The sequence below is a fragment of the Polistes canadensis genome, unplaced genomic scaffold (genome assembly GCF_001313835.1).
Source record: "Polistes canadensis isolate GaletaPanama2010 unplaced genomic scaffold, ASM131383v1 scaffold_10, whole genome shotgun sequence".
Classification (NCBI taxonomy): Eukaryota; Metazoa; Arthropoda; class Insecta; order Hymenoptera; family Vespidae; genus Polistes; species Polistes canadensis.
The window spans coordinates 812,835-827,309 of NW_014569557.1; the positions used below are offsets into that span (position 1 = coordinate 812,835).

Below are 14,475 nucleotides of genomic sequence, written 5' to 3' on the forward strand. Positions count from 1 at the left end.
AACGTATCGGACAATGACGAGAGTTATAATTATTTTACATTTTTAATCATAATTTTTATGATTTATATTCAAGATTATTCCAAAATAAAAAGAAAACACCAAAGTTTTTTTTATGAAAAAAAAGAAAAAGAAAAGAAATTCTAATAAAAGACACCCTGTATAATAGTAATCAGACAAACATTTATAAATACGCACGTTTACGATCGATGTAATCATTGTGATATGAAGAAATCAAAGTATTCGAATTATCAAATATGCGTGATGATCATAGAAGCGAGGCACTTGCAGCAATTGGCTAATCCAATGGTAGTAGTTAAATTAGGTAATCAGAAGAGAAGAACTGTTGTAAGAGAAGGAACGGATTGTCCGGTTTATAACGAGGTAAACATTTTAATTAAACATTTTGTTAATAAATTTTACATATTAGTTTGATATATAAGAAATATTTGTAGTATTTCGTTTTCGATTTTGCGGGAAACTTTGAAACATTACTTTCCACGAGGATCACAATAGCTGTTTACTTGAGAAACTATTTACGGCAGTTGAAGTTCTATGGAAGTAGTATCTTCGAAGTTGAAGCTGTGTGGGAACAACCTGGTATAAAGATTTATTACATTTAATTAATACATTTCATAGTTTATCCTTTATCAATCTCTTAAGTAAGACGATCTAAGAGTTCGATGATAACCTAACGATATCTTACGAAGCTTAACCTAACTTCAAGTTAATCCAAATTTATTGATCAAAGAAAATCGATGATAATAAATAACGTTAGGATTACTTAGATATTCGATGGGACTTTTAACGTGTCCATTTTAATAGATCATCAGTATCATCACAAATGGGCGATGCTCACAGATCCAAAAAGCTTATCGAGCGAACCAAAGGGATACGTTAAGTGTAACGTGGCTGTGAGAGCAAAAGGTGGAAAAGTTCGAGTTTATCCAGATACCGAGGGTGAAGATGATATCGAGGGGTTAGGATAAATTATATCTCAATGATAAAAAAAACCTGAGTATACGTATATCTTTAAAAAATGTCACAGGAAAATTCATCCTTCAATTCTATGCTCAAATTTTATGATAAATTTTCGTTATATTATCAAGAAATACTATTAACAATTTTATAGGACTTTTTATTCTTCGTTTCAATTCTCTCTCTCTCTTCTATTTTATAAATAAATTTAACCAATCGTATACTCCTTTTAATGATTTCAGAAATTTATTACTTCCTATCGGTGGTGAAGCATTACCTTTCGGTCAACGAGCTCGATACATTTTTACTATCTATCGTGCAGATGGTTTACCGGATATGACGAGTATTTGTGGTTTTGGTGACACGGGAGGTATTAATCCTTACGTACAAATATCGTTCGCCGGTATGAAGGTATTGTTATTTGTCAAATAAATTTAATCGAATGATTCTGCGCACACGTAAATATACATGCACATACGCATATACACGATTTCCAAGTGACAAATACGATTTGCTATTATTAAGGGTACCACAAGAGTCTTATGGCGAACTTGTACTCCAAGATTTAACGAGAGGATCATCTTTTCCGAAACTTTCCCTTCCTTTTGTCGGCGTATTAGAATCACGATGAAACATCGAGTCAATAGTTGTCGTATACGTACCCTGGCCACACGTGTTATTCATATCGGACAAATATCCAATTCCGGAGAATACGGTAGAATTTATCACAAGTATCTTTTTTTTTTTTCTACATAAAATTCTTCCAATATAAATTTCTCCGTTTTCTTATTCTTTTGTTTTTCTTTTCTCTCTCATCAAAATCCCTTAAATATTTCCCCCCTTTCGCGAAAGACATTCGTTATTTGGTTTTTAAAAAAGAAGATATCATTTTCGTGAAAAATAAAGAAAAAGAAATAAAAAACAGATAGAAAAGAAGAATGGATTTTTATCCAATAGGATTTCTACCGACGTACGGACCATCTTTTCTTCATTTCTACGCTTCGAATAAAGAGGAAAGGAACAGCTGCTGCTTCTCCTCGTCCTTACCTTTTTATCGAGGAAGAGTACTCTTGTCTCTAAAAACCGAAATGGATGATCCTGAAACTTCGCCCAGAATCGGCATTGAAACAGAACCGGCTGCTCCCATTATCGAAGTCGGTTAATGTTTCTTTCCTACTCTCTTAACTTTATCTTACTTTTCTTCTCATTTTATATTGATAAGATTTTATTATTTTATTCGGACCATGTTTTATTAACAGAGGGATATCAATTGAATATTTCATGTTTTTACAATTAATCGATAGTAATAATTATTTGATTATAAATCGATTAACGGATAAATAATTGTTTTGAAATTTTTTCTAATTTTTAATTCAATAATGGGGAGTCATCGAACGAATTTACCAATTGTAAGTATTAGATTGTTCTGAAAGTAATTTCTTTCGTTTTTGTTTTTTAATGATAAATAAAAGAAGATTTTTGTTCATGGTTAAAATTCAAGACGTTTTCAATTTAGAGATTTGAAGCTAGGTAAATCGCGACTAACGTAATCTTCCCGTACGATAAACGAAATTACTTTTAGAGAACGACCTCTAAGTATATTAATAATTAAATATTTATTTAAGAGATTCAGTAGAGAACTCGTAATACTCTTACGTTGATGGAACGAAAATAAATTAGCGTTGAAATGATATCAAAGTAATTTTACAGCACGGTTACTTGATATTCTTGTAGAAAAGTTTATGGAAAGTGGAAGAATATGTATTGCTTGGTATACTTTACGACGTATGTATGATCGATCGGAGTAGATTCGCTAAAAAATCAATAGTATTCGAATTGAGTATTGGTAATGCCGGAAACCAAAGATTTTCACGTGATCGATGTGATCCAGGAAACAATAACGATGACTATGACGAAGACAACGATGACAACGACAACGACGACAACGACGACGACGAGAATATTCAAGGTTTTCCACTAGTTCGTCATTGTGAAATTTACAATTTCATAAATACGTAAAACGTAACTTTCTTTGTTGTAATATAATAGAACCGAGGAGGAATATGTCGGAGGAAAGACGTAAAGATTTTCCGAGTCAAACAGTACGAAGAACAACAGGAACTCTCGACGGGAAATATAATTATTTACCACTGGGATCTAGAAAGCCTTGCATTTACGTCAAATCTTATTGGCCCAATTTCGAACGTAGAATTTTCAACCTTAATTATTTACGTTATATCGTTAACTACTTAGTAAGTTATTATTTTTAAATTGATCAATTATTACAAATATATTTAAAGTTGATTTTACACAAATTGCAGGTAACTTTCTTCAATCGTTCGATCGATTACAGAAACGTCGAACGTCTTTTAAATTTATTAACAATCCAAATCCCCCTTACCTTATTTTTCCATAAATTATTCTTACGAGATCAATCAACTATTGAAAATAAATTTCAAACGATTTTACAAATAAATGTAGATAATTCTTTTGGGACCGTTTGATCGATATTGAAACATCGAACTTCTTTTTAAATTTATTACCAATCTTCGTTAGATTGCTAACTTCTTAATATATCATCCCTTCGAGAGATTGATCAATTATTAAGAAAATAAAAAATTATTTCAGATTATATTACAAATTGGTGGTAATTTTTTATAACCGTTTGATCGATTTCGTAACGTTGTACCCTTCAAATTAATTTATAACAATCCTCGTTCCATGCCATAACTTCTTTCTAAGTTATTTTTACGAAAGAGAGATCGATCGACACAATTAAATATAAATTTAAAATGACATTACCGAATTGTAGATAATTTTCTCGAAACCTTCGAATCCTTCGAATTTATTATCCCATCATTAATTTAAAAACATTTTCTTCTTCGACGATTATAATTTTCCATTTGAATTTTTACTCGAGTCAATCGAATTGGCTTAACGGTGACGTTAAGACTTCAATGATTCTCGTTTTGATTCGATTTTTAAGGAGAAGAAACTCGAAGAAGTCGAGACTTTAGTTGCCGTGGAAAATCCTAAAGCATGTAAGACTTACAACGAAACTATTCGAAGGTTCAAGAGCCATTGCCTGCATTATTTGCATACGCTGGACGATGGTCGATACGATGCGGAAGGTGATGGTGGTGGTGGTGGCGGTGGTGGTGGTAGGGGTACGATCAAATTGGATCGACATCGAGCGAATGTATGCTGTAAGCAAATCGACGATATTCTCCGGAGAATCAAAATAGACGGTGAAATTCCTAACAACCATTTTATCGGAATAGCCATGATACACGCTTATCAATATTTGCGAGAACTTCGGGGATTATGCGAGGACGTAAGTAAATATATTATCGTGATAAACGATAAATAATTGAAATGTCGTATAAAATATTGAACCAATGAAAAATATTGTTTTTCTATTCTTTATGTGAAGAAACCAAAAAAAAATCATTTCTCTCACATTTTTTCCACACAAGACGAAAATTGTAAATTGTATTTTTTTTTCCATTTTTTTTTTTTTCCATTTAAAAAAGAAAAAACAATTGGTTTGATATTTTCAATATTTAAAAAACAAAAATCGACAAAACGTAATCGAAAAGGAGAGGAGAAAAATTGTTGATGAAAAGAAAAAAGAAAAAGTTAATAAAGAATCGTAACGAAATTGTGTTTAATGAATGACTTGAATCTTGAAATATTAAAGTCGATGGCGAGAAATAATTCGCGAGAAGGGTCGTCGAACCGAACGAGACGTTGAAATAGATAGAACGTTGAACGAGAAATTAGACGACGGCGGGCTCAATTCGATTAGAACGAACGAGACGGGCAATGGCCGTATCTTTTTCCGGTTACATTTTTTTTTTAATCCTTTTTCTTTTCTTTTTTTCTTTTTTTTCTTTTATATTTTTCATAGTCTGATCTGGTTCGGATCTCGTTCAGTGTCCGTCTCTTTCTATCACTTTCCGTCGAGACTAATCGAATTTAGGTGCGGTTTATCCCAGAGAATGAATCGATCTCATCCGTCTCTTTTTTTCTATTTTTTTCTACTTTACTTTACAAAAGGATTTAATAATCTTATTTCTTATTTCTTTTCTTTTTTTCTTTTTAACGCGCTAAAAAAGCGAGCAAATAATATCCTCCGTTATGAGAAGGAAATATTTAGATCAAAAAAAAGAAAATATTATTTATTCGTCATACTTTTTTTTACCGAGTAATATCAATGAAAATTGAGAGGAACGAGTTAAAATATTTATTCGTAGCCGCAAGACGGTCTTCCGCACGTCTACCTTTGGATGTTGGCCGGTTCGAAACGCGTTGCATACGTCAAATTACCAGCTGAAAGGATTATTTACTCTGAGGATAATGCAGAAAGAGGTGAAAAGTGTGGACAATCTATTAACGTTTTCCTGAAGAATCCTGCTAAGGAGATGGAGTTTGGTGAAACGATCGATCAGTGTGCTTGCAAAATTGAAATCTTTCTATGGCTTGGTAACGCAAAGTTCGTAGCCTCCTGTTGGAGTTCGATCCCTCCAGGCTATGTAATTTCGGACCATGAAGAAACCATCGATGCATTTCCAAAGTACTTTGAATATGATCGATCTTCGGTAAACATACTCTTAAACAACTTATACTTTTCTTCCTTTTTTTATTTTCTTTAGTTTAACTCAATTAACGCGAATTTTAGATTTTATTAAAATTGCTCATTCGAGTATTAATAAATACTACAGTATTTTAATTCATATTATTCGAATTTTCGAATGAGATAGAAAGAAATGAATATATACGATATTATATTATTAATATTAAATGAAACCAAACAAGTTTATTATAGACTAATAAATTTAAATGGTCTTCCTAAAGATAATGAATAATAATTATTGTACATTGATGTAATAATTAACGATGACTTATACAAAATGCATTGTATGTTTCTCTCGCGTTAATTCGCTTGCAAGTATTTTTGTACGTATATTTTCGGCCCCATTTTGTATATGAAATATTTATTTATTCGCGTTTATTAAAATAAAAAAAAATGCAGACAAATTCTTAATCCCGCAAATGTAACTCGGTTTAACGCGATGATATTGAAAATACACGATTGATTATTACTCTTCAATTTTCTTTGCACAATATTACAATTGTGATGGCATATAAATCGCGTAATTTTGTGTTCATGAATATACTGGGATTAAAGTGTATAATATACATCTACATATTACAAATATCAATAATGCGGTAAGCGAAAATGAATATCGCAATGAGAATGAACCAATTCGAAACTGCAAGGGGATAATCTGCATTGCAGACGTTTCAACTACGTGCACATATTTTTCAAGGACGTTTCGAGCCTGGTATGGACACGTCCGCTTTGTTGGATCCGTTTGTACGTGTGACATTTTCTGGATACACCTTGACAACGAGTGTGAGTGAACGAGAATCTTTTAAGATCGTTGCAACATTAATGCCAACATCCGTTGCTACGAAAGTAATAACAAAAAAAAAGAGACGAAAATAATATTTTATCGATGAATCGTTGAATAATTACGAGAACAGGTCATACGTCAAAGTTTGGATCCATTATGGGACGAAAGTTTGATATTTCCAAGAGTAAAAATTCATGGGACTAGAGAACACATTAAAATTATGCCACCGAAAGTAGTTCTTCAAGTTTTCGACCAGGATATCTGTGTGAGTTTGAAACTTGAACGATTAGCTATGTATTAGTAAGTAAGAAACGACGATTGGTGAAATTATTTATCAATACTACTCCCACCTCTAGCTGTTTCGTTTCAAATCTTCGGTTTCGATTTAAAATGAAAGAAAGAGGGAGAGAGAAGATCCGGTTTACCGTGTCTAGAATTTTTAACATATTTTTCTACGAAAATCACAGGGTATGAAGGAGTTTTGCGGAAGGTGCATCGCCGTTCCATTAGTTAAACTCTCCACGGAAACTTACTCACCGCCAGATTTCCAACCGAAACTAGGATGGTACAGATTTCAGTCTGGAAAGAATTATACCGGCTCCATTTTAGCTGCTTTAGAGCTTATCGAGGTAAAAGGAAAAGCTAAAAAAAGAATTTCATCCTGATATTACCAATATCATCATTTATATATTTGTATCTAATAAGATAAATGTTATGAGATATACTACATGAAATATATGATTTTGCAGACCGAAGAAACTGATATGGTCGACGTACTATTGGACGAGAGAACGCAAGAGGAAATAAAAAACATACCTCCGGAAATAAGACCGAAAATGACGAGTTATCGGTTGGAGGTGATCTTTTGGGGTGTTAGAGATATGAGAAAATTACATTGGGTACCGGTTTATCGGCCAAGAATTGTCATCGAGTGTGCTGGTGTGGTCATCAAATCACGTGTCATGGAAAATGCTAAGAAATTTAGTAACTTTGAGGAACCACGTGTTATGGTTGATCTGGTAATACAATATTTTTACATATTAATTATATATACTATTAAATGCTAAATACAATAACAACATCAACAGCAACAAAGCTATTGTTATAACTTATAGAAAATTCAGGAACGTGATAAATAATTTTCTTCTCAGTTCACATGTCACGTCCTGTCAGTCAAAGGATGATCGATACTGGCCTCTCGCGTCGCATATCTAGTTGATGAGTTATTGCTATCAAAAATACTGTAGTAAAAGAATATTTGTTAAATCTATAGATACAATGGACGCGCGGACAAAGCTAGTTGTACTTGGTAACGTTCAGTGAAAAAATGGTTTACGCGACAGTTCGATTAAATGAAAAAATTTAACGTACAAAGCAGTTTTGCTAGATCTCGTTAAAATATCTTCAACAGTTGACGGATTATGGATATAGATAAATAGATATATATGTATGTACCGTGAAAAATCGAAATTGTAGAATGTCAAGATTTACATGGTCGGTTGATGCATGTCCGAAAGATTATATTAATGTAGAAGAATAAGTGTATGTGTTGACAAGCGACCATGTGAATTTCGAAATGAGAAAGGAAAAGTAGGCCAGTTTACTATCGATGATCAAATATATTCAATGATATTCGAAAAACATTAGTCATTTCTCTTTTCCCTAATCATCATACAAATTCCATTTGCAAACGTTTGAAGGAGATGCCAGAACTCGACGAGTATTATCCATGCGTTACGATACGTGCTTATGATTCCCGTGGATTTGGCTGTTTCAAATACGCCGGTATCTGCATAATTCCAACAGTCAATGTGTTCCTCGAACAATTAATAACGGATGAAGATTATCAAGCACAAATATACCAAACGAAATCAGCACGAAAATTTGGTCGTGGTGTTGCTATTCCTACTGCTGCCACTTCTATTAAACGACGACCATGTAAGAGATTGAGAGAGAAAGAGAGAGAGAACGTTGCTCGGATAATCTAAATTGTTCAAGGGATAGAAATTCTAACAGAGTAAAGCCTTTGATCATTTGCCAAGCTACCGTCTGGTTTCCCGTCGCAGAACCATGATTTTACGATGTTAACGTTAGAGAGCTACGTATGTTCGAGTAACAACACGTTGAATTTCTCTCTAGAAAAATAAAAAAAAAAAAAAAAGACAGAGAAAAGAAAAGATACATAGAAAAGACGTAGACTTTTGTAACAATTTTATCCTCAATTTTCCATGAAAACTATTTTCGCCGAATCCTCGAATCACCTTACTAGATCATTTTTGCCTCCATTTTTTATAATTCAAACGATCAAAGTTAACATCTCTATTAAACGAATTAAATAGTATAATTAGTTATATTAATAATAAAAGATAAGGATAGAAAAAAGAAATATTGAGAAAAAAACTTTTGAATGAATAAAATTATTCGAATTTTTATCCCATTTCATAACGAGCATTAAATTTGAAAATTAAATATGAAAATTGAATGAACGTAATTTCTCTATGGAAAATATTTGTTTGTTCATAGATGTCTTATCTCTCGATTCTACTGTTCAAGATGAACGCAAGGGTTTGATGGAATATAAAAAAACATCCTACAAAGGGTTTCCACGTAAAACTTTCAATATTTTCGAATACGTGAAAAAGTTATTCAAATGGAGGAAGCTAATTAAAAAGAGGAGAAAAGAAGATTATGGTACGGAGATGCACGATGATAGTCTTGATTGGTGGAGCAAATATTTCGCTTCCCTCGAGGTATGTACTATCACTCTATCTCTATCTATCTTTTTAATTGCTATTAGCTACACACACCGTTCTACATTTTAGCTTTAATAATAATTTAATTATATATACTAGATAATTTTATTATCTTTCCCCTATATCCTTTTTGTCCTGCCATACACATTTGTGTACATAAATATATAATATAATTTCATTGTTTTCTTATTACTAATTTTATTACCCTAATTACACGTGGGGGATGAATAATGTTAGAACTATAATGGCATATGGTTGAAATTTATATATAATATTATATCAATTAATTTCTTATTTGTGTTAAATGTATAGAAAACCAAAATTGTCCACATATGTATGTATGTGTCAGAATTGCATAGGATTATATGTGAATAATGTTTTATTAAAATAAAGTAAAAGGTATTTGTATATCCGTCTCACTCTCTCTCTCTCTCTCTTTTTAATATCTGACAGATTGCATTCTTTTATTGTAATCACATATATATTATACATTATATCATATTATTCTATACTTCAGCTTGAACATTAATACAGTTGTATCTTCTATATAATCCTACCATATATCTCAAGGATTTAACTAAAACTGAGATAAAGTTCTTTCTTTTTCCAATGGCTTTCTATCCAAGAATTTATATCCTCTTAAAAATAGAGGAAATGTTATATGAGAAAATAAAAATATATAACTTTAAGTTATATCAAAAAGGATTTTCTTTCTAATCGGAGAATCTTTTAGGAAGAACGTAGAAGAAAATTCGTTGCTATTCCACTTTCCTCTTCCACCTCCTCTTTCTCTGTACAACCTTCAAACATTGCAAGAAAAGAATCCGTAGCGACGTTCAAGGTATGTTTCCATAATCATCTATACGAAACTTTAGTCTCGATCAAACTGATATTAGATATATTCCGAGGAATTGGAAACTCAACCAGAGTTCGATGGATTTCAAGATAGATTAACTACTTTCGAATTGTGGAAAGGAAAGAGGATTGAAAATCTCGATGATGGCATTGAAGGTCTTGTAGGAAAATTCAAAGTTAGCGATCATTTATAATAGATTTTACATAATTATGATAAATATAAAAAAAAACATGATTGACTAAGATTTTAATTATGATCGATCAACACGTACGATAGATCAACACTCGTACTTGATTTATCTATTGTTTTACGTTGATCTATCAATCATGTATCCTTTTTTTTTTTTATTTTATATCGATAATAATGGGAATTTTTGTAGTAAGATCGATTATTATGTCATTTATCAAGGAATAATAGATTACGTTAGAAGAGATTATTAAAATACGAATTTTTCCCCGTTGGATTTTATTTGCGAAATAAAAACGAGTGATAAATTAAGGCGGGCAAACGCGGAACGATTTATCTCCGCGAATAACACCGGGACACACTTTCGCCTATGAAAAAAATGTTCATTTTTTAACATTCGAAAAGTAATTTTTCATTTAACAGGGACATATTTCCGTGTATCGTTGGCCACATCCAGAAAATTTATCTTGCAAGACGAGACACGGTAGAAATGCCGCTAATGGTTTATGCGATGATTACCCATCTCAGGAATCAGTTAAACTTCTCGTTAGAGTTTACGTGATAAAAGGTAACCATTAAGTAAGATCGGGCCAATGGAAACAAAATAAAAAATCAAATCAGATAATAACATAAACATATTAACTTCATTTATTACAGGAATTCATTTACATCCTAAGGATCCATTAGGTGGAAAGTCTGATCCGTATCTCTGTGTAAAGCTAGGAAAAATTTTTATAAATGACAGGAAGAATCATATACCTAATCAACTTAATCCTACTTTCGGCAGGTACAAATAAAAGAAAATAATTATTAACCAGTATAAAAAATAAAGTATAGTATATATACAATCTAATTGATTAAATTTTTACTCAATGTTATTGAATACTATCTTTCCCATCTAATTTCATTTTCATTAATTACGAAGTACACCAATGAATGTGAAAGTAAAATAATATATATATATATATATCTGTATAAAAAATTCAAATAGATTTTCTACGAATATTTCTTAACGTTACCAAGCTTAAAATCTTTCCTCCGAAACTGAGACTATATAAGATATGCTTTAGATGTTATCAAGACTCGCTTGAATAATTTCAGAGTTTTTGAGATGGATGCTACCTTCCCTCGAGATTACATGCTTTCCATTCAAGTCTGGGATCACGACGCAACTACCACGGACGATTTAATCGGTGAAACTAAAATCGATATCGAAAACAGATTCTACAGTAGACATCGAGCTAACTGTGGATTGGCGAGAACTTATGAAACCTTTGGTTATAACGCTTGGAGAGATCGCGAGAAACCAACACAAATTCTTGATTTCCTTTGCAAGAAGAATAATTTACCGATACCTGTTTATGATAGGGAAGAAGTTCGTATCGGTAAACGAAAGTTTTCTTTTCGTTCGATCGTTAACAATGAAACAGGTAAGGAATATTAATGAGAACAAAAATGAGTGCAAAATTGTTTACTTATATAGAAAATTCATGCCGATCGGTTAAAATGTTAAACAAGTAATTATCAACAAATTAAATTAGATATGATCGAATATCTTGTTTAAATAAATGAACCTTTAATTAATGATCTTTTTAATTCAAGATAGATTAGTAATTTAAAATTAAAAATAAAACTATGAGGAAATATGATGAATTGAACTAAGAAGACATATCACGATTTCATACTTTATACTTTATTACTATTTTTACCTTTATTTAGACAGAGAAGAATGCATGGCTTTGAACGTGCTTCATCAATGGCAAGAGTTTCCTATTTGCGGATGCGCCCTGGTACCGGAGCACATCGAAAGACGTCCGCTTTTCAATGCAACAAGACCCGGCCTCGAACAGGTTTTCTTCTCTTCCATATTATTTCTTTTATTTTTTATTATCATTCATCCCGCGGGAAAAATGAGCCAAGAAATATAAGGTAGGAAGGAAGGAAGGAAAAAAGAAACGAGGAAGTAGAAAGGAGAGTTAGATCCTGGATTTTTGTTGGTCCAATTTTAATTTTATCATCGGTTCAAGTTAGCAACCTTCATCCGACTACCCTCCTACCCTTCTTTCAATTCCAAAGGTTTCTTTCCGCAAAGATTTCCTTTCGTTCTTTTTCCTAAAAATGATATTGCAATGAAAATAAAAGAAAAAGAAAATATGATAAACGGTCGGTGTAAGAGAAGTAAGAGAATAAATTGTAAATTCGTGTTGCTTTTATTGTTACAATATTATTCTAAAATATAACGGAAAGGTACGATATTATACGGGCTTGTCCGAAAATTGCATAAACGATTTTACGTAGAACGTATATATTTATTTCAATGTTTCAGGGTAGATTGGAAATTTGGATCGACATGTTTCCTATTGGAAACCTACCCCCAAAACCTGCGGTCAATATTTCTCCCCTCGTACCAGAGGAATATGAAATTCGAGTGATAGTTTGGAATACCGAAGATGTTCCCTTAGTGGAAAGTCAATTTCTCACGGGAGAAATGTCATCGGATATTTATGTGAAAGGGTAATTTATATTATATATTAATCAGCTGATCTAAAGCCTAATGTAAAATTCTTACAAAATAGTTTTGTAATTTATTCCCTTCTTCTTCTTCATCTTCTTCCTTTTACTTCTCATTCTGCTCCTCCTCCTCCTCCTCCTCCTCATCTTATTTTTATTCTAATTTTTATTCTTCCTCGCTAAATTCCATTATCGATTTTTTAGTTGGATTCTGCCAGAAGACCGACAGAAGACCGACGTTCATTACAATTCTTTAAGCGGCGAAGGTAATTTTAATTGGAGATTCGTCTTTCGCTTGGTCTATTCTAAGAGCGAAAACGTTATGATCGTTCGAAAGAAATTATTCGTTTTTGCGAGAAACGAAACCGAGGAGAAACTTCCTTGCAAACTACATCTCGAAGTTTGGGACAGCGATCACTTTTCCGCGGACGATTTTCTTGGTAATTTTATTCTACTCTACACGATTCATTCAGAGATTATTCATTTTAAATGAATTTATCGTAAGTACTATTATTTCGTTTTTAATTTTTATTCGTTATTCGTTCGTATAAATTTCACGATGTTTTCTTTCTTTTTTTTTTTTTTTTCGAAAATTGATCGAACCATTTCATATAAAATATTTCTAGGATGTCAGCAGGTTGATATTATTATTATTATTATTATTATTATCATCGATAAATGTCTACGTTTCCACTTGTGATCTACGGAAAAAATCCCTTTTAGTCGGCTCTTACGACAGGCAGGGTATACCTCGGGGCTATTCTATATTTCCGACCCCGAACGGAGATCGTTATTCTTACCATTTTTTTCTTTTTTTTAAGGTGCACTGACATTAAACTTGTCGAAGATGCCACGTGGTAGCGCCAATTCAAAAACTTGTACAATGAAAGTACTCGATTCTAAATTGCCAACGGTGAATCTTTTCAAAATTTCCCGTCTCAAAGCTTGGTGGCCACTCGTACGAAGAACCGAGGATGCTAAATACGTTCAAGCAGTATTACAATTATTATTTTGTATAAATTAATTGATCTTTGAGGTTCATTTTTTTTTCTTTTTTCAAATGTTACATTACATTATTCTATGGAAAATATAAATAGAACGGTATAAATTTCTTTATTTATTTCTATACACTAAAATATAACGTTAATTAAAGAAACGTTTCTATATATAAAGGAAATCGATTGAACAATAAAATACGATTGCAGGGGAAAATAGAAATGGAACTGTCGACTCTGCGGGGAGTTGAGGCTAATGAACGTCCAGTAGGTAAAGGAAGAGATCCACCGGAAGAACTTCCACCACCTAAGTAAGTCTAAATAAAATTCAATACAATCACAAATTCGATTATGAGATAAGAAATTTAACGAAATATAAATAGAAATCAAATCAAATCAAATGACAATTATTATCATTAAATTTCATTTATTCAAGACGTCCGGACACTTCATTCTCATGGTTTTTCAATCCATGGAGAGCTTGTCGTCACGTGGTTTGCCGTTACTACAAATGGAGGATCCTGTTATGCGTATTATGCGTTCTGTTTGTTATACTAATTTGCTGCGCGATTTACGCTTTTCCAGGATATTTCGTAAAACGTCTCCTAGGGGCTTGAGAATTACGAATTAACGATTCACAAATCTTAATGAATTTTTTAAACGAGATTAAAAAGAAAAAAAGAAAAATTAAAAAACACATTCGAGATTTATTTTCCGTTTAAACGAGCGCGAGATCAAAAATAATCGAAATTTCGAAATAGAACTGTGCAACTATATTC

General features: G+C 32.2%; 1 protein-coding gene across 1 annotated transcript; it reads left to right on the forward strand.

Annotated features, from left to right (window-relative positions):
* Nucleotides 1-222: 222 nt before the first annotated feature.
* Nucleotides 223-14,475, forward strand: LOC106792579 (otoferlin-like). The gene is made up of 26 exons (XM_014759051.1): nucleotides 223-381; nucleotides 453-597; nucleotides 823-976; nucleotides 1,218-1,386; nucleotides 1,501-1,690; nucleotides 1,933-2,129; nucleotides 2,710-2,944; nucleotides 3,025-3,227; nucleotides 3,962-4,313; nucleotides 5,239-5,576; nucleotides 6,278-6,394; nucleotides 6,526-6,660; nucleotides 6,863-7,024; nucleotides 7,145-7,414; nucleotides 8,096-8,365; nucleotides 8,960-9,145; nucleotides 10,045-10,179; nucleotides 10,614-10,758; nucleotides 10,848-10,977; nucleotides 11,292-11,620; nucleotides 11,910-12,040; nucleotides 12,517-12,704; nucleotides 12,906-13,141; nucleotides 13,523-13,695; nucleotides 13,907-14,007; nucleotides 14,133-14,475. The coding sequence occupies exons 1-26, from the start codon at nucleotides 223-225 to the stop codon at nucleotides 14,311-14,313; spliced, it is 5,031 nt and encodes a 1,676-aa protein (XP_014614537.1). The 3' UTR covers nucleotides 14,314-14,475.